This window comes from Canis lupus, chromosome 8 (assembly GCF_011100685.1).
Source record: "Canis lupus familiaris isolate Mischka breed German Shepherd chromosome 8, alternate assembly UU_Cfam_GSD_1.0, whole genome shotgun sequence".
NCBI lineage: Eukaryota > Metazoa > Chordata > Mammalia > Carnivora > Canidae > Canis > Canis lupus.
In genome coordinates, this window is record NC_049229.1 from 74,980,403 (window position 1) to 75,005,850 (window position 25,448).

The following is a 25,448-nucleotide window of genomic DNA, read 5'->3' on the forward strand; positions in this document are numbered from 1 at the left end:
CCCCATTGAGAATGATATTTGCTGTGGGCTTTTCATAGATGGCTTTTAAGATGTCGAGGAATGTTCCCTCTATCCCTACACTCTGAAGAGTTTTAATCAGGAATGGATGCTGTATCTTGTCAAATGCTTTCTCTGCATCCAATGAGAGGATCATATGGTTCTTGGTTTTTCTCTTGCTGATATGATGAATCACATTGATTGTTTTACGGGTGTTGAACCAGCCTTGTGTCCCAGGGATAAATCCTACTTGGTCATGGTGAATAATTTTCTTAATGTACTGTTGGATCCTATTGGCCAGTATCTTGTTGAGAATTTTTGCATCCATGTTCATCAGGGATATTGGTCTGTAATTCTCCTTTTTGGCGGGGTCTTTGTCTGGCTTTGGAATTAAGGTGATGCTGGCTTCATAGAACGAATTTGGAAGTACTCCATCTCTTTCTATCTTTCCAAACAGCTTTAGGAGAATAGGTATGATTTCTTCTTTAAACGTTTGATAAAATTCTCCTGGGAAGCCATCTGGCCCTGGACTCTTGTGTCTTGGGAGGTTTTTGATGACTGCTTCAATTTCCTCCCTGGTTATTGGCCTGTTCAGGTTTTCTATTTCTTCCTGTTCCAGTTTTGGTAGTTTGTGGCTTTCCAGGAATGCGTCCATTTCTTCTAGATTGCCTAATTTATTGGCGTATAGCTGTTCATAATATGTTTTTAAAATCGTTTGTATTTCCTTGGTGTTGGTAGTGATCTCTCCTTTCTCATTCATGATTTTATTAATTTGAGTCTTCTCTCTCTTCTTTTTAATAAGGCTGGCTAATGGTTTATCTATCTTATTAATTCTTTCAAAGAACCAACTCCTGGTTCTGTTGATCTGTTCCACAGTTCTTCTGGTCTCGATTTCGTTGAGTTCTGCTCGAATCTTTATTAACTCCCTTCTTCTCTTGGGTGTAGGATCTATTTGCTTTTTTTTTCACTAGCTCCTTTATGTGTAAGGTTAGCTTTTGTATTTGAGTTCTTTCCAGTTTTTGAATGGATGCTTGTATTGCGATGTATTTCCCCCTTAGGACTGCTTTTGCTGCATCCCAAAGATTTTGAACGGTTGTATCTTCATTCTCATTCGTTTCCATGAATCTTTTTAATTCTTCCTTAATTTCCTGGTTGACCCTTTTATCTTTTAGCAGGATGGTCCTTAACCTCCATGTGTTAGAGGTCCTTCCAAACCTCTTGTTGTGATTTAGTTCTAATTTCAAGGTATTATGGTCCGAGAATATGCAGGGGACAATCCCAATCTTTTGGTATCGGTTCAGACCCGATTTGTGACCCAATATGTGGTCTATTCTGGAGAAAGTTCCATGTGCGCTTGAGAAGAATGTGTATTGAGTTGAGTTTGGATGTAAAGTTCTGTAGATATCTGTGAAATCCATCTGGTCCAGTGTATCATTTAAAGCTCTCGTTTCTTTGGAGATGTTTTGCTTAGAAGACCTATCGAGTATAGAAAGAGCTAGATTGAAGTCACCAAGTATAAGTGTATTATTATCTAAGTATTTCTTCACTTTGGTTAATAATTGATTTATATATTTGGCAGCTCCCACATTCGGAGCATATATATTGAGGATTGTTAAGTCCTCTTGTTGAATAGATCCTTTAAGTATGATATAGTGTCCCTCTTCATCTCTCACTACAGTCTTTGGGGTAAATTTTAGTTTATCTGATATAAGGATGACTACCCCTGCTTTCTTTTGAGGACCATTCGAATGGTAAATGGTTCTCCAACCTTTTATTTTCAGGCTGTAGGTGTCCTTCTGTCTAAAATGAGTCTCTTGTAGACAGCAAATAGATGGGTCCTGCTTTTTTATCCAGTCTGAAACCCTGCGCCTTTTGATGGGGTCATTAAGCCCGTTCACATTCAGAGTTACTATTGAGAGATATGAGTTTAGTGTCATCATGATATCTATTCAGTCTTTGTTTTTGTGGACTGTTCCACTGAACTTCTTCTTAAAGGGGAATTTTAAGAGGCCCCCTTAAAATTTCTTGCAGAGCTGGTTTGGAGGTCACATATTCTTTTAGTTGCTGCCTGTCTTGGAAGCTCTTTATCTCTCCTTCCATTTTGAATGAGAGCCTTGCTGGATAAAGTATTCTTGGTTGCATGTTCTTCTCATTTAGGACCCTGAATATATCCTGCCAGCCCTTTCTGGCCTGCCAGGTCTCTGTGGAGAGGTCTGCTGTTACCCTAATACTCCTCCCCATAAAAGTCAGGGATTTCTTGTCTCTTGCTGCTTTAAGGATCTTCTCTTTATCTTTGGAATTTGCAAGCTTCACAATTAAATGTCGAGGTGTTGAACGGTTTTTATTGATTTTAGGGGGGGATCTCTCTATTTCCTGGATCTGAATGCCTGTTTCCCTTCCCAGATTAGGAAAGTTTTCAGCTAGAATTTGTTCAAATACATATTCTGGCCCTCTGTCCCTTTCGGCGCCCTCGGGAACCCCAATTAAATGTAGGTTTTTCTTCCTCAGGCTGTCGTTTATTTCCCTTAATCTATCTTCATGGTCTTTTAATTGTTTGTCTCTTTTTTCCTCAGTTTCCCTCTTTGCTATCAACTTGTCTTCTAGGTCACTCACTCGTTCTTCCACCTCGTTAACCCTCATCGTTAGGACTTCTAGTTTGGATTGCATCTCATTCAATTGATTTTTAATTTCTGCCTGATTAGCTCTAAATTCTGCAGTCATGAAGTCTCTTGAGTCCTTTATACTTTTTTCTAGAGCCACCAGTAGCTGTATAATAGTGCTTCTGAATTGGCTTTCTGACATTGAATTGTAATCCAGATTTTGTAACTCTGTGGGAGAGAGGACTGTTTCTGATTCTTTCTTTTGAGGTGAGGTTTTCCTTCTAGTCATTTTGCTCAGTGCAGAGTGGCCAAAAGCAAGTTGTATTGGGAAAAAGAGAAAAAGAGAGGAGAGAAAGAAGGAAAGAAAAGAGAAAGAGAAAAAAAAAGGGAAGAAAAAGAAAAAAAAAACGAAAAAAAAAAAAAGAAGAAAAAGAGAAAGAAAAAGGAGAAAAAAAGGGGGTGGGGGAAGGAAACAAATCAAAAAGCAAAACAAAACAAAAACAAAAACAAAAACAAACAAACAAAAAAAGAACCACCGGGGAGTATCTTCTGATTCTGTGTACTTTAAGTCCCTTGGCTTCTCCTGGAAGTTGTCAGTCTAGCTGGTGTTCTGGGGGAGGGGCCTGTTGTGCTGATTTTCAGGTGTTAGCAGTTGGGGGAGCTGCTGTGCCCCTGCCTGGTGCAGGGCTCGGTGGGGGTTGTTTACCCCGTGAGGCCGCAGGAGGAACAGCCCCAGTGGCGGGGCAGCTCTGGAGCCCTGGATTCAGCTCCGGCAGGAACTCCGTCTGCAGGGCCTGGAGGCTCCGGGGCGGGGCCGCTGATGTGCTCAGCTGGGGCAGGAGCGTCCTCGCTGTCCTGGGCCCTCCCGGCCTCTGCCTGTCCCGGGGGAGGCGGGATCCTGGGCTGTGTCCCGGCGCCCTGTGCTCCGGAGCCTGCGCTGGTGGATTCGCGCTCCCGGGCCGCGCAGCCCCCTCCGCGGAGCTGCCGCCCAAGCCCCTCCGAACTGCTCCTGGAACCGCGCAGCCCCCTCTGCACGGAGCCTCTTCCTCTGCCCGAGCCCCTCCGAGCTGCTCCCGGGGCCACGCAGCCCCCTCCGCGGAGCCGCCGCCCGAGCCTCTCCGAGCTGCTCCGGGTCCCGCCGTGCGCGCTGCAGCCCTTAGGGAGCTCGGCGCACTCTCCTGGGCGCGCAGTTGCTGTTACTGTCCCGGGGATCCCGAGGGCATCCCTGCCCTCCTGGGTCCTGCTCCACCTCCCCGCGAGCCCCTTTCCGCCCGGGAAGGTCGGTGCAGCTCCTGCGTCTCCGGGACGGGGCTCTCCTGTCCTGGGGACACTCGCCCCGGCCTTAGCCCGGCTCCTCGCGGGGCCCCTCCCCCTTGGAGGCCTTTGTTCCTTTATTTCTTTTTCCCCCGTCTTCCTACCTTGATAGATGCGCGAACTCTTCTCACTGTTGCATTCCAGCTGGTCTCTCTTTAAATCTCAGGCCGAATTCATAGATTTTCAGGATAAATTGAAGGTTTTCTAGGTAGTTTGGTGGAGACAGGTGATTTGGAGACCCTACTCTTCCGCCATCTTGCTCCTCCCCCCCCACCTCTGGGGGTTTTAAAGTGGCATTTCCTCACAGTAACCCAGGGGACCAGCTGACATATATGCTGTGTCAAGTTTACTCTCCTTCATGATACCATGTTGAATAATCATGGGGGGAATGCATATCCTTGTGTGGCTCCTGACTTGAGAGGAAGGCTTCAGTTTTTCACTGTTGAATATGGTATTGGTGTGTGTGTTTTGGAAATTGCCACTATTCTCTCGACTCAATATCTTCTGCCTCGATTTTTAAGACGTTTTGAGGATAAAGTGTAATGGCTTTTGCCAAATTGTTTTAGGCATCATAGGAAAGGATCATGTACATCTAATCCTTCACTCTGCTAATTCAGGGGATCCCAGTTATAATCTGGGCATATTGAAGGATCCTTGCACCGCAGGGCTGATTTCCTCTGGGTCCTCCTGTGTGATCCTCTCCATGTGCTGTTGCATTCAGGATGCCAGGATTTTGCATTTATGTGCATCTGAGATATTACCTTTAGTACCTTCTTATGGGGTCTTTGCCTTGCTTTGTTGTCAGAGTCATCCTGGCCACCTTAAGCTAATCTGGGCATGTTTCACTCTCATTATTTTAGAATAGGTTCAGATGTTTTGGCCTTAATTCTTCTGAAAATGTTTGGTAGAATTCATAGAAAAATCCATCTGATACTGGATTTTTTTTCTTTTTGGTTTGTTCTTTTTTATTTTATTTTATTTTATTGGTCTTTTTATGAGACAATAGCTTTTAGATTACACATTCATTTGTCTTATTAGATTTGTTTTGCTTATGTTTTATTACTTTATGAAAACTTTTAGTGGATTGGTAATTCTAGAAATTTTATAATTTGCCTTGGTTATTCAATATGTGCTGTAGTATCATCTTTGTATTTTTTAATGGGCTTTTTAAAAGATTTTATTTATTTATTCATGAGAAACACATACATAGAGAGAGAGAGAGAGAGACAGAAGCAGAGACACAGTCAGAGGGAGAAGCAGGCTCTATGCAGGGAGCCTGATGCTGAACTCGATCCCCGGACTCAAGGATCACATCCTTGGCTGAAGGCAGCACTAAATCACTGAGCCACCCAGGCTGCCCAAATTTTCATGGACTTTTTGTTTTCTTTAGTGTCAGTACTTTCTTCACTTTGAAATCTAAATGTATTATTTCAGGCTCACATATTTTCCTAGACTACCTATGAGTTTTAAATTTCATTTGTCTTTTCAATATACTATTTAAATCTCCTTATTTGTATTTCTTTAGTCACTATTTCCGTTTTCCATTCTCATAATTTTAGTGTCACTTAAATGAATCAAAATACTAGTTGTTGTTGTTTCTTTGTTGTTGTTGTTGTTTTTTTAAATAGAAAATACCCATAATCATATGGAAACACAAATCCAATAAGAGTGACCATACAATAATGAAAAGAAAGACCAATCCTCTGGCATCAGACTTACCTCTTTATAAATATTTGGAGAGACAAATCAAGACATCACTGTGTGACCATACCTAGACATGTACACAGACAGCACCTTATGGATCCTGGAAGTAAAAGTGGCAAACCATGGGATTCTCATCATTTCTTTACCCCAAGCACGTTTTCACATTTCAAAAAAAGAAGGAGATATTCCAAGATCATTAATGACATATCTACTATCCAGACTCTGAAGCCTGACACCTCCCAATTCTTCCCAGATGATGCCTCAAGGGACATTTTCTCTTTCTGTCCATATAGAGATTGCAAATATTCCCCCAGAAAAAGTAATACATTTTTTCTTGATGCAAAGTGTTTAACCTGTATCATTCTTTCATTGTTGCTGTTGCTTCAAACCGTCCTAGAGAGATTGGCGTGCACACAGAGCATTATCTTTGTCCCAAACCCCTGACTCATTGGTGTGAGGAAGTCAAGAGAAACCCTGTCCCTGTCACCTCCTCAGCCCTCCCCCACAGCTCTCCTCTCACCAGGTTTTCTGACACTCCCAGAATGTGGGATCTCACAATGTGTCCTACACAATAATACACTCCCTAGTCCCCATCTGACAGGTCACCCATACCCCACTTACCTCCCATGTGATAAACATCAGCTTGTACTCTGTAATGAAGGGGCTATTACTTGGTCTACATATCGACTTTATTCCCCTTTGCCCATATTCTTTTTCTTTCTTAAATTCAATATATGACTGAAATCATACGATTGTCTTTCTTTGACGGACTCACTTCACCTGGCATTATACTTGCTTCCTCCATCCACATAGCTACAAATGGATTAGATTTCATTCCATGTATGAATAGTTTTGATAGTTTGGCTAATGTACATAATGCTGCTGTAAAAATCCAGGTGCAGGGGATCCCTGGGTGGCGCAGTGGTTTAGTGCCGGCCTTTGGCCCAGGGCGCGATCCTGGAGACCCGGGATTGAATCTCACGTCGGGCTCCCGGTGCATGGAGCCTGCTTCTCCCTCTGCCTATGTCTCTGCCTCTCTCTCTCTCTTTGTGACTATCATAAATAAATAAAAAAATTTAAAAAAATCCAGGTGCATGTATCCCTTTGAATTTGTATTTTTGTATTCTTTTTTCTTTTATTTTTTGAGGATTTTATTTATTTATACATGAGAAAGACACACACACATACAGAGGCAGAGACAAAGGCAGAGGGAGAACAGAATAAATGCAGGAAGCCCGATGTGGGAATCGATCCCCGGACTCTGGGATTATGCCATGAGCCAAAGGCAGACGCTCAACCACTGACCCACCCAGATGTCCCAGAATACTTTTTGTTTTAATGATTTTATTTATTTATTCATGTTAGACACAAAGAGACGGTGACAAAGAGTGAAAAACAGGCTTCTCCCAGGAGCCTGATATGAGAGTCAATCCCCAGATTGGTAACATGACCTGAGCTGAAGGCGTGCGCTCAACTGCTGAGCCACCCAGGCATCCTATTACTTTTGTATTCTTAGAGTAAATGCCCAGTAGTGCATTTGCTGGATCATAAGGTAGGTCTACTATTACTTATTTGATGTCACACCATATGGTTTCCCAGAATGACTGCACCCTTGCCCACCCACATCTCCTAACCAGAGAATTCAGCAGAGCCTCAGGTCTAGTGGAGGTGGTATCAGGGCTCATTTAGCAAGCAGAGCAGAGCGCACCCCTTAAAAAACTCACCACCACATCTTGGCCAGGGACCACACACTGCCCACCGTAGGCAAGGAGACCCTGTGGAGACATCTGGCTTGAAGGAAATAGCAGCCAAAAGAGGAGAGCACAGTGCATGCAGCACACACCACAGACACTCTCTGAACCCAGACCCAGCACCCTATGTGAACTCTTTATCATAGAGCTGTTATTCTGGAGCAGGAACTATAATTAACTTTTGTACAAACAGAGGGAGACAGAGACTTAGAGAAAATGCCAAGATTAAGGAACTCAATTCCAATTTGCTGCTCTGATCCACCTCAATTTTGGGTTTCTCAGGTTAATCCTTTTGACCCTGCCAAATGAGACAGGACTACTATTCTGTCTCCAGATCTAGCAGTTTCTGTCCCTAAGGGGATCCTGTACATCACGGAGAATGCCAGCTTCCCACTCCATCCGAAGTACATTACCTCAATGGCATTAAGAAAGAGTTGTGATAATAATATTCCCACAATTCTTGTCCTTGTGGAGGATGCCCGACATCCTGCACAAAGCCCGTGTCACATGTTAAGAGGTGCTTTCCTCTCTATGTCATTCATTAGTGAGATTATGTGCATGGACCACATATGTCACCATTACTTACTGAAAAATAATATAATAATTGTACAACATATACTCAAACACAAATGAATCCACAGGATTGAGATAAGAGTTAAGAAGGAAATAAATTTAGGTGATTTTGACATAAAATTCCAGAATTGCAATTTGATCTTCAGCATATAAAGCAGAGGGAATTCTCCACACTGTCTTTGCTCTAACAGCATTGGCAGGGAGGACTTAAGATGCTGGATCAGGGTCTGTGAGCTTGTCTCCTTCCTGGAACATGACAGTTATTAAATCATTCTGATCACCCTCAGAGGCCTGAGAGAACAAAAACTGTATAGAAACTGCAAAAACTCATAGAAAATTGACCACCTTTTGTATGTAGGAGGTGTGGACATTGTCATTGAGAGATATAGCTGTGGTGATGATGACAGGAGCGAGGTTGATCTAGCTATATCCTCTATAGTATTATGAGCAGCAGACAGGATAATCTGAACTTTATATGTCTGCTTCCATGGGGATGTGCTGGCTTAAAGGTACCCTGGTAGTAAAGAGGGAAGAATCCTAGGATACTAATGGTTCTCCAGATCCCCAGGGTTGTAGGAAGAATGTGTGGCATCAACGTGATGCACAACTACTAAGCACAGGGACATGGACAGTGGCTGATGACAGTGATCTAGGTGTGGATTTCCTACGCTGTTTTTTCCTCACCTGACAGTTCTACTGGGACCAGGTTGTAAAGAACAAATAAGAGGTGAGTCCCTGTTTTAGTGTGTCTGCGTGATGTCACCGCATCAGACTGGGTGGATTAAACAACAAACACTCATTCTCAAAACTCTGGAGTCTGGTAGGTCTGAGGTTCAGGTGCAGGCAGATGTGGTATCTGAAGAGCTCCCACATCCCAGCCCATCATTTCCTGTCACCTCACATGGGGCCGAGGGCAGGGAGCTTTCCCAGTCCTGGTGTATAAAGGCCCTGATCCCATGATGAGGCTGCATCTCCTGACCTAAGTGCTCCCCTAAGGGCCAACCTCTTCTCCCATCACAAGGGCACTAAGTACCAACATGGGGATGGTAGAGGTCACATACAGTTAGCTGATATCCACACCTGAAGGATCCATGAGTTATTCCCTGCTGGTGGAAGGTCCTCCTCCACTTTTGTTCTCTCATTTTTCATAATAGTTTAGTGGAATCTGTCATCTCACCATATCTTTGAGTGTCACTGCTAACTCCTGTGATCACCAGTATTCCATCTTCTCCTCCTGCCTCACCTATGGGATATCCAGCAGGAGACTGAATTTCCTCCATTGAAGCAGGTGGGACACTGACTCCACACAAGCCCCTCCTGGAGCAGGACCTCATCTCCACCACTGACCCACAACACACACCCTGAGCCAGTGTCCTTCCCAAATCCAAGCACTTATGACTTGCTGAGAGGTCTGCCCTGCTCTCAACAGACCGGATGATGGTGAAAAAGGTTTGCACTCTCCTGTCTGTGTGTGTGTATGGGGGGGGGCTCTTCAGACTACACACCCTCACAACGTACTTCTTGGCGTCCCTTGCTTTCCCAGGTTGATGCTAATATTGATTCTGTCAGTGCGGTTGAAGACTGAGGTCAAACCTCCAATCCTTCTTGTCCCCTTTTGATTTTCGAGCCCTATGTAATGTCATCACCAGCATGTACTTTATGTTGTTTCTAAAATCCCTTGCCATTCTCATTCATTTGGGGAATATAAATAATAGTGAAAGGGAATATAAGGGAAGGGAGAAGAAATGTGTGGGAAATATCAGAAAGGGAGACAGAACGTAAAGACTGCTAACTCTGGGAAACGAACTAGGGGTGGTAGAAGGGGAGGAGGACGGGGGGTGGGAGTGAATGGGTGACGGGCACTGGGTGTTATTCTGTATGTTAGTAAATTGAACACCAATAAAAAATAAATTAAAAAAAAATAAATAAAATCCTTGCACATTTGAACCGAAAAATATCCACCTTTTACTTCAATGTGGATAGGACTGGAGGGTATTATGCTGGGTGAAATAACTCAATCAGAGGAGGAGAAACATTATACAGTCTCATTCATTTAGGGAATATAAAAAATAGAGAAAGGGAATAAAGTAGAAAGGGGGGAAATGAGTGGTAAATGTCAGGTTAGGAGACATAACATGAGACTCCTAACTCTGGGAAGCAAACAAGGGGTAGTGGAAGGGAGGTGGGCGGGCAGTGGGGGTCACTGGGTGACGGGCACTTAGGTGGGTACTTGATGGGATGAGCACTGGGTGTTATGCTATATGTTGGCTAATAAAACTCCAAAAACAAATATACAAAATAAAAGAAAATAAAATCTTAGCACATTGAGCTGGGTGGTTATTTCATGTACCATGTATACAGCTGGGTCTCCCCTTATAAAGGAGAAGTTACAGTACATGGAGATATGGATAATTAACTGGTATTTCGGGACAGTAGTAAGAACACTTAAGCAGTTCTGCTCTTACCCATATAAGAATAGTTGTTGACTAAAACCAAAAAAGTTTCCAAATCAGAAACTGCTTAAGGATTAAGCAAAGAGGGAGAAACTGTCATTTTTGGACGTTGGCATATTTCTTTCTATGACAAAAAAATTTTGTAAGTTAGAGACTGAATACATAAACACAGATTCCTATGCCCAGTAGAGACTCCCTGGGGGAAAATACTCCTTGGAGAGGAAGCCCAAACCCTGATGGGAAACCTGCCCACAATCTCCATGTGCACCTGCTCCTGGGCCTTCAAGACGGAAGTGGTGAGTACTGAGCATCCCCTGTTGGTCCTGATCCCCTTCTACAGGGAGGTTTGTGTCTGGGCAAACACTGAGGTCGCCTCACTGTGTCCTTCGCACAGTAATACACGGCTGTGTCCTCAGCTCTCAGGCTGTTCATCTGCAGATACAGCGTGTTCTTGGCGTTGTCTCTGGAGATGGTGAATCGGCCCTTCACAGCATCTGCGTAGCCTGTGCTCCTTCCATCATTGCTAATCCGTGTGAGCCACTGCAGCCCCTTCCCTGGAGCCTGGCGGACCCAGTCCATGTCGTTGCTACTGAAGGTGAAACCAGAGGCCACACAGGAGAGTCTCAAGGACCCCCCAGGGTTCACCAGGTCTCCCCCAGACTCCACCAGCTGCACCTCACCCTGGACACCTGCAGACACAAGACATCCTGGTCAGAAAATGGTCCCACATCCCCTGTTTCTCTCACTCATGTCCACTCACAGACTCAGGGTTTCTGGTTCTCCATGAATTACCTTTTAAAATAGCAACAAGGAAAATCCAGCTGAGCACAGTCTCCATGGTTAGGTGTCTGTCTTCTGTCTTGATCACTGAATGGGATCACCTGGAGATCCTGGGGCTGGGGCTCCTTTCCCAGCTGCAGGGTCAAGGCTGGGCTGGTATAATCAGTGGAGATGAGGCCCTATTTGCATATCCTCTGACTATATAACCAGCTCCAGGCTTACATTCGAGTCTTTAAAAGTCAACACAAGTGTTGCGCCACAATTCTCTAGCAATTTGTGTAGATGGCACTATGACTATATGAAGTTCTAATGTGTAAGCAGAGTTATCTTTGCATTTCAGGATGCAGTTTCAAAAGGCTGTCATCAATGTAGGTCATTTCCATAGAATATTTTATCTCTTTAGTAAATTTTAATCCTAAATATTTATTTTTCGTGCCAGTGCATGGCGGATTATTTTGTTAATTTTGTATAGGTAATTTGTTATTAGTTTGTAGAAACATATGTTTTTTTTTTTGCTTATTTTATATCCTGATTTTTTCCTCAGCTCATTCATTATTTCTCCCACTTTTAAAAAAGATTTTATTTATTTACTCATGAGAGACACAGAAAGAGAGAGGCAGAGACATAGGCAGAGGAGTAGCAGGCTCCAAGCAGGGAGCCCAACATGGGACTCAATCCCAGGTTTCCAGGATCACTCCACAGGTCTAAGGCAGGCGCCAAGCCCCTGAGCCACCCAGCGATCTCCTCTTCCAATTTTTATGTGAGGTTTTTACTCATTGACTCTACTAAGACATTGTCATAGGCAAACAAATTACTTTCCAGTTTACCACTTTTCATTTCATTTATGTAGTTTTCTTGCCAGGTTTCCTTTTAGATTCTTCAGTCTGGGGCAGAAATATTTTCCTCTGGTTTTTTGGATTCATTGTCTGGTCTAATCATGCAGTTGATATAAGGCTGACCTGGAGGAGACAATAGATTTCATTTTGCATGTGGAGGACCTACCTAATATAAGGTGAGAGTCAGCAACTCATACCAGGAAAGGGTGTGTCTTCATGTCTTCTGCCCATTTCTGATTGTAGATTTCACTTTTTGGTTTATTTTGATAATTTGTCAAATTTGGAAACCCTTAATCTACAGATAGACTTGCAAAGACTGGTTCAACACCCGTAAAACAATCAATGTGATTCATCATATCAGCAAGAGAAAAACCAAGAACCATATGATCCTCTCATTAGATGCAGGGAAAGCATTTGACAAATTCAGCATCCATTCCTGATCAAAACTCTTCAGAGTGTAGGGATAGAGGGAACATTCCTCGACATCTTAAAAGCCATCTATGAAAAGCCCACAGCAAATATCATTCTCAATGGGGAAGCACTGGGAGCCTTTCCCCTAGGATCAGGAACAAGACAGGGATGTCCACTCTCACCACTGCTGTTCAACATAATACTGGAAGTCCTAGACTCAGCAATCAGACAACAAAAAGACATTAAAGGCATTCAAATTGGCAAAGAAGAAGTCAAACTCTCCCTCTTCGCCGATGACATGATACTCTACATAGAAAACCCAAAAGTTTCCACCCCAAGATTGCTAGAACTCATACAGCAATTTGGTAGCATGGCAGGATACAAAATCAATGCCCAGAAATCAGTGGCATTTCTATACACTAACAATGAGACTGAAGACAGAGAAATTAAGGAGTCAATCCCATTTACAATTGCACCCAAAAGCATAAGATACCTAGGAATAAACCTAACCAAAGAGGTAAAGGATCTATACCCTCAAAACTATAGAACACTTCTGAAAGAAATTGAGGAAGACACAAAGAGATGGAAAAATATTCCATGCTCATGGATTGGCAGAATTAACATTGTGAAAATGTCAATATTACCCAGGGCAATATACACGTTTAATGCAATCCCTATCAAAATACCATGGACTTTCTTCAGAGATTTAGAACAAATTATTTTAAGATTTGTGTGGAATCAGAAAAGACCCCGAATAGCCAGGGGAATTTTGAAAAAGAAAACCATATCTGGGGGCATCACAATGCCAGATTTCAGGTTGTACTACAAAGCTGTGGCCATCAAGACAGTGTGGTACTGGCACAAAAACAGACAGATAGATCAGTGGAACAGAATAGAGAATCCAGAAGTTGACCCTGAACTTTATGGTCAACTAATATTCGATAAAGGAGGAAAGACTATCCACTGGAAGAAAGACAGTCTCTTCAATAAATGGTGCTGGGAATATTGGACATCCACATGCAGAAGAATGAAACTAGACCACTCTCTTGCACCATACACAAAGATAAACTCAAAATGGATGAAAGATCTAAATGTGAGACAAGATTCCATCAAAATCCTAGAGAAGAACACAGGCAACACCCTTTTTGAACTCGGCCATAGTAACTTCTTGCAAGATACATCCACGAAGGCAAAAGAAACAAAAGCAAAAATGAACTATTGGGACTTCATCAAGATAAGAAGCTTTTGCACAGCAAAGGATACAGTCAACAAAACTCAAAGACAACCTACAGAATGGGAGAAGATATTTGCAAATGACATATCAGATAAAGGGCTAGTTTCCAAGATCTATAAACAACTTATTAAACTCAACACCAAAGAAACAAACAATCCAATCATGAAATGGGCAAAAGACATGAACAGAAATCTCACAGAGGAAGACATAGACATGGCCAACATGCATATGAGAAAATGCTCTGCATCACTTGCCATCAGGGAAATACAAATCAAAACCACAATGAGATACCACCTCACACCAGTGAGAATGGGGCAAATTAACAAGACAGGAAACAACAAATGTTGGAGAGGATGCGGAGAAAAGGGAACCCTCTTGCACTGTTGGCGGGAATGTGAACTGGTGCAGCCACTCTGGAAAACTGTGTGGAGGTTCCTCAAAGAGTTAAAAATATACCTGCGCTACGACCCAGCAATTGCACTGTTGGGGATTTACCCCAAAGATACAAATGCAATGAAACGCCGGGACACCTGCACCCCCAATGTTTATAGCAGCAATGGCCGCAATAGCCAAACTGTGGAAGGAGCCTCGGTGTCCAACAAAAGATGAATGGATAAAGAAGATGTGGTTTATGTATACAATGGAATATTACTCAGCTATTAGAAATGACAAATACCCGCCATTTGCTTCAACGTGGATGGAACTGGAGGGTATTATGCTGAGTGATGTAAGTCAGTCGGAGAAGGACAAACATTATATGTTCTCATTCATTTGGGGAATATAAATAATAGTGAAAGGGAATATAAGGGAAGGGAGAAGAAATGTGTGGGAAATATCAGAAAGGGAGACAGAACGTAAAGACTGCTAACTCTGGGAAACGAACTAGGGGTGTTGGAAGGGGAGGAGGGCGGGGGGTGGGAGTGAATGGGTGACGGGCACTGGGGATTATTCTGTATGTTAGTAAATTGAACACCAATAAAAAATAAATTTAAAAAAAGACTTGCAAATATCTTCTCCCATTCATTTTTTTGGAAGATGCTATTTATTTATTCATGAGAGACAGAGATGCAGAGACATAGGCAGAGGGAGAAGTGGATTCCCCACAGGGAGCCTGATGTTGGTCTCAATCCCAGGGCCCTGGGCTCATTCCCTGAGCCAAAAAGAGATGCTCAAGATCCACCAGCGTCCCTAACTTTTCCCATTCGTTAGGTTGCCTTTTAATAATGTTGAGTGTTTCCATAGCTGTACGACAGCTCCTCCCTTGATGTAATCCATAGAGTTATTTTGACTTTGTTTTACTTCCCTTTGGAGATTCGAGTCCCAAGAACCTACTTCCCCTCCCACTACTTCTTTTTCATTTCCTAGAGTTAGGAGTCTCTCGTGTTTTGTCACCCTCTCTAATTATTCCCACTTATTTTCCCTGATTTCCTCTATAATCCTTTACACAATTTTTATATTATCCGAATGAATGAAACCATATAATGTTTGTCCTCTGTGATTGACCTACTTCACTCAGCATATTACCCTCCAGTTCCACTTATGTTGAGGCAAATGGTGAGTATTCCTCCTCGCTGATGGCCGAGTAATATTCCATTGTATACATAGACCACATCTTCTTTATCCATTCATCTGTTGATGAACACCGAGGCTCCTTCCACAGTTTGGCTATTTTAGAAATTGCTGCTATGAACATCGGGGTGCACGTGGCCCGGTGTTTCACTGCATCTGTATCTTTGTGGAAAATCCTCAGCAGTGTAATTGCTGGGTCTTATGGCAGATCTATTTTTAACTCTTTGAGGAAACTCTACTCGGTTTTTCAGAGTGGCCGCACCTGTTCACATTCTCACCTACAGTGCAAGAAGGTTCCCCTTTCTCCACATCCTCTCCAACACTTGTTTCCTGTCTTGTTGATTTTCACCATTCTCACTGGTGTAATGTGGTTTATAACTGTTGCTTCGGGCCATTCCTTGTTCTATTGAGTTTGCCGTCTGGTTTCATAGCATATTTGTCTGAAAATATGCATGGACTGAATTCAACCATTCTGTACCACTTGGTAGATGACTTGTGACCTGTATATGATCAAGTCTGCAGTATTTCCATAAACAATTGAGAACGTGTATTCTGCTTTATGAAAAATGCTCCAATACATTTGTTACATATGTCCCATCCTGTATGCCTCTCAAATCCCTTGTTTACTTGTTAAGCTTCTGCTTGGATGATTCTCACTGATGTTAGGGGGACATTGAACTCCCCACTGTTAACATAATAGTAGCCATGAGTGTCATTAAAATTAGGGTTAATTGGTTTGTGCACTTGTCTTCTCCAAAGTTAGCGGTAGGAAACTTTAGAAAAAAAGATCTTTTGGATAAGCCATGTTTATGATATAGTATTCTTCATCCTTTATTACAGGCTTTGTTTTATTTTATTTTTTACTATTTTTTATTGGAGTTCAATTTGCCAACATATAGCCCAACACCCAGTGCTCATCCTGCCAAATGCACCCCTCAGTGTCCATCACCCAGTCACCCTCATCCTCCGCCCACCTCCCCTTCCACTACCCCTTCTTCATTTCCCAGAGTTAGGTGTCTGTCATGTTTTGTCACCCTCACTAATATTTTCACTTATTTTTCTCCTTTCCCTTTATTCCCTTTCACTATTTTTTATATTCCCCAGATGAATGAGACCATATAATGTTTGTCCTTCTCTGTTTGACTTATTTCACTCAGCACAATACCCTTCAGGTCCCTCCACATCGAATCAAATAGTGGGTATTTGTCGTTTCCAATTCCTGAGAAATATTCCTTTGTATCCATAAACCACATCTTCTTTATCCATTCATCTTTTATTATAAGGCTACTTGTGACTCTAGAAAAAAATCATAAAAGATTCAAGAGACTTCATGACTGCAGAATTTAGATCTATCAGGCTGAAATTAAAAATCAATTAGATGAGATGCAATCCGAACTGGAGTTCCTAACAATGAGGGTTAATGTGGTGGAAGAAAGAATGAGCAACATAGAACATAAGTTGATTTTAAGGAAGGAAGCTGAGGAAAAAAGAGAAAAACTATTAAAAGATCATGAGAAAAGGTTAAGGGAAATAAATAATACCCTCAGGTGGAAGCTGATAAAGGTTTTATACACTTGTGTGTGTGTGTGTGGTGTGCGTGTGAGAAAGTGTTTATGTGTGTGTGTCCTTCGGGTTCCATATTCATATCATTTCCTGGTGAGAATCAGTCTGCCTCTCAGGATGTTCATTTTAATGAAGTGAAGGGACAATTGTAGCCCAAAGTTCACAGCAGCAAAGGCCACAATAGCAAAACTCTGGGAGGAGTCATGATGCCCTTCTACAGAAGAGTGATGAAGAAGATGTAGAAGGCGCCTCGGTGTTCATTGGCAGATGAATGCATAAAGAAGATGTGGTCTATATATACAGTGGAATATTGCACAACCGTCAGAAGTGATGGATGTCATAAAATAATATTTCCTTAACCATGGATGTAACTGGAGGCACTATATTGACAGAAATAAATCAATCACCAAAATGCAATGATATGGCCTCACTCATATGTGAAATATAAGAAATATTGAAAGAGACCATAAGTGAGGGAGTAAAACTTAGTGGGATAACACTACAGAGGAAAACAAATTTTGAGAGACACTTAACTGGGAAAAAATAAACAGGGTCACTAGAAAGGAGAGGGTGGAGTATGGGATAACTGAGAGATGGAAGTTAAGGGGAGTATATGATGTGATGAGCATTGAGTTCATAGTAAATGTGGTAAATTCAATTTAATCAGAGAAAAATAATTGAGACTAGCCTGTGCCCCCTGCTGGAACATCCATCATGGACTGGGTGGACTAAAAAACAGACACTCATTCTCACAATTCTGGAGTCTGGGAAGACTGAGGTCCAGGTGCAGGTAGATATGCTGTCTGGAGAGCACCCACACCTTGCCCGTCTTTTCCCCATCACCTCACATGGGTTCAGGGTGCAGGGAGCATTCTCAGCCCTTGTGTATAAAGGCTCTGATGCAATCATGAGGCTGCACCTCCTGACCTAAGTGCTCCCCTAAGGCCCCCAGTTCCTCCCAAAATGCATGGAGAAGGATCCTGTTCCCACCACTGACTCACAGCACTCCCAGAGCTAGGGTCAGTGTCTTTCCTGGCACCTTCCTGGCATTATGTGATGAGAGGCCAGATTAGATCTCATCAGACATGAAGTTGAAGGTGATAAAAGCTTATACTCTCGTGATTGTGTGTGTGTGTGTGTGTGTGTGTGTGTGAATGACCTCTGAGTCCACCTCCTTACCATTTCATGCTGGGAATCTTTCTCACTCCGCAGACGTTATTACCATTTTTATAGAATGTCTCTTTCCACTGATTGAGGATTGAGGTTGATTGAGGATTCCGCTATCCCATCATGTGCAGACAGCATGTTAGTTTGGGCTCCTGTGATCCACAGGAAGTGCCACTAGGACTCATGAAAATGTTCAGATGATGTGAATGGAGTTATTTGTAATTGATTAATATTTCAGGTCAGGAAAAGTTAAGTACAAGTAAGTGCAAGTGCTATAGTTGAATTTCTAAGTCTCTAAGAAAGAGACTGAAGAGGTAAACACATAACCAAGTGTTCATAGAGACTCCTTGGGTAAAACTGCTCCATTGAGAGGAAGCCCAGACCCTGACAGGAAACCTGCCCAGAACCTCCATCTGCACCTGCTCCTGGGCCTTCAAGACAGAAGTGGTGAGGAGTGTGCACCCCCTGGTGGTCCTGATCCCCTTCTACAGGGAGGTTTGTGTCTGGGCTCACACTGAGGTCGACTCACTGTGTCCTTCGCACAGTAATACATGGCCGTGTCCTCAGCTCTCAGGCTGTTCATCTGTAGATACAGCATGTTCTTGGCGTTGTCTCTGGAGATGGTGCATCGGCCCTTCACAGCGTCTGCGTAGTATGTGCTACTTCCATCCCTGCTAATAACTGCGACCCACTGCAGCCCCTTCCCTGGAGCCTGGCGGACCCAGTGCATGGCATAACTACTGAAAGTGAATCCGGAGGCCACACAGGACAGTCTTAGGGAACCCCAGGCTTCACCAGGTCTCCCCCAGACTCCTCCAGCTGCACCTCACCCTGGACACCTGCAGACACAAGACATCCTGGTCAGGAAACTGTCCCACATCCTGCTTCTCTCATTCACCTCCACACACCAACTCAGGGTATCTGGTTCTCCATGAATTACCTTTTAAAATAGCGACAAGGAAAACCCAGCAGAGCAGACTCCATGGTGGTTTGTCTGTGTTGTGCCCTGAGCACTGAATGGGGTCACCTGGAGATCCTGGGGCTGGAGCTCCTCTCCCAGCTGCAGAGTCGGGGCTGAGCTTGTTTAATCAGTGGAGGGAGGGCCCTATTTGCATGTCCCGGACTATATACTCACCTACCAACTTAGATTCAATTCTTAATAATTTATATACAAAGATTGCTTCACAACCCCAAATCAGTTTTTTTGGTTTCACTGTGGATTTATGATGTTCTAATACATCAACGTATTTATCTTTGCATTTCTGTTCCTTTTTAAATGTCTTTCATTAGAAAAGCTCATTTTTAAACAGTATTTTCTCTGCTTAATGAAGTTTAATCATAAATATTTATTTTTGGTACCAGTATAAAGGTGATTGTTTTGTAAATTTGATATAGGAAATTTGTTGTTAGTGTGCAGGATTTAACTTTATTGTCTATGTTGATTTTATATCCTGAATTTTCTTTGAGCTCATTAGTTACTTGTAATTGGTGTTTGAAATAATTTTCCTCTTTGACTATGTATATGCAAACAAATTATTTAACTTCCTGTTGACTGATTTTAATATCTTTTATTTTATTATTGCCTAATTTCAAGGGTAACCTTAGATTTAGGTGCATAAATATTTTCCCTGTTATTTGTCAGATTCTTTACTCTAATATTTTGTCTGATATATAGCAGATCTAGGAGAGCAAATCAATTTCTTTTTGCATGTGGATCAGCTCCCTAATATATGGTGTGGTGCGGGACCTCACGAAGGACAGGAAGTCGTTCACAACTTCTGCCCAATTCTGATTGGAGATATATATCTTTGGTGTGTGTTGAGATTGATAAGTTCATTTTAGATTTGGATTCAAGCCTTTAATCTGATAAGACATTTCCAAATGTCTTCTCGCATTCTCTAGGTGGCCTTTTAGTTACTTTGAATGATTCCTTTCCTGTGAAAATGCTCTTTCCTTGATGAAGTCGCCATAGTTCATTTTCCTTTGTTTTCCCTTGCCTCTGGAGAAACGTCTAGAAGTGGTTGCAGCTGAGGTAGAAAAGGTGCTGCCTGTGTTCTCCTGAGGATTCTGATGGTTTCCTGACTCACATTTAGGTCTTTCATCAACTTTGAGTCCATTTTTGTGAATGATGTAAAACGTGTCCACTTTCATTCTTCTGCATGTGGCTCTCCAATATTGCCAATGGCATTTATTGAAGAGATTTTCTTTTATTCCATTGGATATTCTTTCCTGCTTTGTCAAGATTTTTTGCCCATATTATTCTGGGTCCATTTATGGGTTCTTAGAGTTTTCTATTTATCTATAAGTCTGTATTTTTTCCAGGGCCATACTATTCTAGTGATCACAACGTCATAATTTACCTTGCAACCAGAATCACGATGTCTCCAGCTTTGCTTTACTTTTTCAGGATTGCTTTTGTTAGTGGAGGTCTTCGTGGATTTCTAAAGGTTTTTAGATCGTTTCCTCAAGCTCTGCAACAAATGCTGGTGATATTTCATCAACCTGGCTTTGAAGGGATAACTTGCTCTTGGTAGCATAGTTATTTTTTCAATATTTATTCTTCTAATCTATGAGAATAAATATTTTCTATCTACTTGTGTCTTCCATACTGTCTTTCATAAGTGTTCTGTAATGTTTAGACTATACATCTATCCCTCTTTGGTTAGGATTTTCCCTCATTATCTGATGATTTCTGGTGCAATTATAAATTGCATCCAGTCCTTGTTTTTCTTTTTTATATTTCATTTGCACTATATAGAAAACCATTGACTTCCTTCTATTCATTTTACATGCTCCAATCTTGCTGAACTCTGGTGTCAGTACTAGAATTTTTTTTCTAAGGAATCTTTGGGATTTGAACTTAAAATAACTTACCTGTGAAGAGTGAAAGTTTGATTTTTTTCTTTGCTGAGTTGGAGGAAATTTCCTTCTGTTTGCTGTCTGATTGACAAGGCTAGGCCTTCTACCACAATGGTGAAGAACAGTGGTGACGGAGGGTATCCCTGTCCTGTTCCTGATCTTAGGGGAAAAGCTCTCAACTTTTCCCTGTTGAGGAAGACATTCTCCAAGTGTCTTCTGTAGATGGCTTCTTTGTTGAATATGTTCCCCTGTGCTACACAGCAAGAAATGTTTAACATGAATATACAAGCGCTCTTGCCAAAAGCTTTCTGGGCATGAGTTGAGATTATAAAATGGTCCTTATCCTTTGTTTTATTAATGATCCAAATCCCATTGTTGGATTTGCAGATGCTGATCCACCCCTACAGACAAGAAATTAGGCCCATTTTGTCATGGCGAATTATCCTATTAACGTATTGGTGGATCATGTTGGTTAGGATCTTGGCGACATTTTGCATCCATATCCATCAAGGATATTAGTCTGTAATTCTCCTTTTAGGTTGGATCTTTGTCTGCTTTTGAGGTCAAGGCACTGCTACCCTCTGAAAATGAGCTTGGAAGTTTCCTTTAATTTCTATTTTTTGAAAAATTTTCAGGGTAGGTATTAATTCTATTTCAATACTTCTTCATTCCCAGGGGTAGCCATCTATCCCAGGACTTTTGATTGTCAGAAGACTTTTAAATATGTTTGATTTTCATTCCTTGGTTTGGAGCCTTTACATATTTTCTATTCATTCCTGTTTCCAACTGGGTTGTTTCTACATTTACCTGAAGGCATTCATTTTTTTCTCTGATTGTTGAATTTGTTGGCATGTTATTGCTCATAATGTTCTCTCTCTTTAATAGTTTGTTTTTCATGTATTTATTCAATATTTATTTAAGCTCAATTTCCCAACATAGAGTAACACCAAGTGCTCATCTCATCACGTGCCCTCCGTAGTCCCCATCACCCAGGTACCAAGTCCCACCACCCACCTCTCTTCCCCAGCCCTTTGTCTGACTCCCAGGGATAGGAGACTCTCATGTTTTGTCTTCCTCTCTGATTTATCCCCTCTCATTTTACCTCCTTCCCTTATGTTCCCTTTTGTTGTATGAGAGAAAGTATGAGGATTGTCCTTCTGGGACTGACTTATTTCATTGACTTAATACTGTGTAGTTCCAAACACGTTGATACAAATGGTAGCTATTGATCCTTTCTAATGACTTAGAAATATCCCTTTGTATATATAAACCATATCATTTTTATCAATTTGTCTCTCAAAGGACATCATGGCTTCTCCCAGAATTTGGCTATTGTGCACACTGCTGCTATAAACATTGGGGTGCAGGTATCCTGCCATTTCACTGCATCAGTATCTTTGGGGTAAATCCCCAGCAGTGCAATTCCTGGGTCGTAGGACAGATCTATTTTTAACCCTTTAGGAACCTCCACACTGTTTTCCAGAGTGGCTGTACCAGTTCATATTCCCACCAACAGTGAAAGAGGGTTTCTCTTCCTCTACATCCTCTCAAACATTGTTGTTTTATTTTTTATTATTTTTTGCCATTCTCTTGTGTAAAGTAGCAACTGATTGTGTTTGGATGTGCTTTTCTCTGACAGAAAGTGATGTGGAGAATTTTTTCATGGACTTGTAGGCCATATGTAGGTCTTATTTGGAGAAATTCCTGTTCATGTTTTCTCCCCATTTCTTAACAGGATTCCTTGTTTCTTGGGTGTTGGGTTTGATAAATTACTTACACATGTTGGATACAAGCCCTTTGCCTTATATGTTATTTGATAATATCATCTTGCCTTCTGTTGACTGTTTCTTTTGCTGTGCAGAAGTTATTTATCTTGAAGAAGTTCCAATAATTCATTTTTGCTTTTGTTTCCTTTGCCCTCATGGATGTATCTTGCAAGAAGTTGCTGTGGCCAAGTTCAAAAAGGGTATTTCATGTGTTCTCCTCTACGATTTTGATGGAATCTTGTCTCACATTTTGATTTTATCTTTGTGTACGGTGTAAGAGAATAGTCTAGTTTCATTCTTCTGCACGTGGCTGTCCAATTTTCCCAGTACCATTTATTGAAGACACTGTCATTTTTCCACTGGAGAGTCTTACCTGCTTTGTCAGATAATAGTTGACCATGGAGTTGAAGGCCCATTTCTGGGTCTTCTATTCTGTTCCATTGATCTATGTGTCTGTTTTTGTGCCAGTAACGCACTGTATTCAGGATCACAGATTTGTAGTGCCACGTGAAATCCGACATTGTGATGCCCTGGCTCTGGTTTTCTTTTTCAGTATTCCCCTGGGTTTTTGGTCTTTTCTGATTCCACACAAATCTTAAGATGATTTGTACCACCTGTCTCAAAAAAGTCCATGGTATTTGATAGGGATTGCATTGACTGTGTAAACTGCCCTGCGTAACATTGACATTTTCACAATACTAAATCTTCCAATCCATGAGCATGGAATATTTTTCCATCTCTTTGTGTCTTCCTCCCTGGTGCACAGGGAGTGCTGTTGTGATTCAGGAAAATGTTCAGTTGATGAGTATGGAGGTATTTGTAATTGATCTATAGTCCAGGTCAGGGAAATTTAAGTTCAAGAAGTGAAAGTAGTAGAGTTGTTTACAAAAGTATGCAGATGTGGGATCCCTGGGTGGCGCAACGGTTTGGCGCCTGCCTTTGGCCCAGGGCGCGATCCTGGAGATCCGGGATCGAATCCCACGTCTGGCTCCCGGTGCATGGAGCCTGCTTCTCCCTCTGCCTGTGTCTCTGCCTCTCTCTTTCACTGTGTGCCTATCATGAATAAATAAAAATCAAAAAAAAAACAAAAGTATACAGATGCTAGAGTTGATTTCCCAAGTTTCTAAGACAGAGAATGAAAAGCTTAACACAAAATCCTATGTCCAGAGAGACTCCTTAGGGAAAACTACTCCTTGGAGAGGAAGCCCAGACCCTGACAGGAAATCTGCTGATAAACTCAATCTGCACCTGCTCCTGGGCCTTCAATTCAGAAGTGTTGAGTAGTGTGCACCCCCTGGTGGTCCCGATCCCCTTCTACAGGGAGGTTTGTGTCTGGGCTCACACTGAGGTCCTGTCACTGTGTCCATCGCACAGTAATATAGGGCCGTGTCCTCGGCTCTCAGGCTGGTCATCTGCAGATACAGAGTGTTCTTGGAATTGTCTCTGGAGATGGTGAATCGGCCCTTCACAGCATCAGTGTAGTATGTGCTACTTCCATCACTCCTAATTCATGCGAACCACTGCAGCCCCTTCCCTGGAGCCTGGTGGACCCAGTGCATGTAGTAGATACTGAAGGTGAATCCGGAGGCCACACAGGACAGTCTCAGGGAACCCCAGGCTTCACCAGCTCTCCCCCATACTCCACCAGCTGCACTTCACCCTGGACACCTGCAGACACAAGGCATCCCGGTCAGAAAATTATCCCACATCTTCTGTTTCTCTCATTCACCTCCATTCACATACTAAAGGTCTCTTATATTTCATGAATTACCTTTTAAAATAGCGATTAGGAAAACCCAGGCAAGCACGGACTCCATGGTGAGTTGTCTGTGTTCCGTCCTGATCACTGAATATGGTCACCTGAGGATACTGGGGCTTGGTCTACTCTCCCAGCTCGAGGTCGGGGCTGGGGTGCTTTAATTAGTGGAGGGAGGTCCATATTTGTATGTCCTCTAACTATATCTTCAGCTCTTGACTACAATTCGATTCTAACGAGTTTATAGCAAGGATTGCATTACCTTTGCAGATCATTTTGTGATGATGTCACTCAGGAAATATCAAGTTCTCATCTGTGAGTGGTGTAATCTTTTCATTTCTGTTTGCTTTCTAAAAAGTCTTTCATCAAAATAGGCCATTTTTAGTATAGTATTTTATCCTTTATTCAAATTTATTTCTAAATAAAATTTAGAAAATATTTCTAAATAATTTTTTTATTTTATTTCTAAATTTTTATTTTTGATGCAAGTTAAAGTGATATTTTTGTTAATTTTATATAGATAGTTTTTGTTAGTGTGTGGAATCATAGCTGTATTTATTTTATATCCTGAATTTTCCCTGAAATCCTTAACCAATTCTTAGAATTTGTAGAGTTTGTAGGCATTGCCCCTGTAGCAGATCATGTCATATGGAAATGAATAATATTTCTTCCTCTCTACTGATTAATTTTTTATTGCCTACTTTCCCTGGGTAGATCTTCATCTTGTTGGAGCGGAAAAATTGCTCTGCTTTTCTTCTGATTTCATTGCCTCATCTAATAGCTAAGTAGACATAAGACAACTAAGGGGAGATGCATTTCATTTTCCACGTGCATGAGCTATGTAAAATACGACACCTGGACCATGACTACAGCAGGCAGCACTTCTGTTCTTAGAAAATATGATGTTCCGTTTGTAGATATTTAAGGCCAGGATTTGGGTTTGGGTTAGTGAATGAGTGAGCGGATGACAAGGGTTGTTTGCAGAGCCTTCTGAGCCCTGTTACCATGATTTGGAGGCAGGTTTTCCTCTCTTGAAACGGAGAAAGTGTGAATCCCACCAAATATTTATTTAACTGGCTGAGGGAGCCTAAACGGTTCTTTATACAACAAATGCA

At 42.0% G+C, this 25,448-nt stretch overlaps 1 pseudogene and 1 gene segment (V, D, J or C); both read right to left on the bottom strand.

Moving 5' to 3' along the window:
• Positions 1 to 8,146: 8,146 nt before the first annotated feature.
• LOC119869066 lies at positions 8,147 to 11,346 on the bottom strand. The segment is given in 3 exon segments: positions 8,147 to 8,230; positions 10,771 to 11,081; positions 11,185 to 11,346. Coding segments are annotated over 3 exon segments (441 nt in total).
• A 5,160-nt stretch (positions 11,347 to 16,506) lies between these two features.
• LOC119876547 lies at positions 16,507 to 24,394 on the bottom strand (annotated as a pseudogene).
• Between the last annotated feature and the right edge of the window lie 1,054 nt (positions 24,395 to 25,448).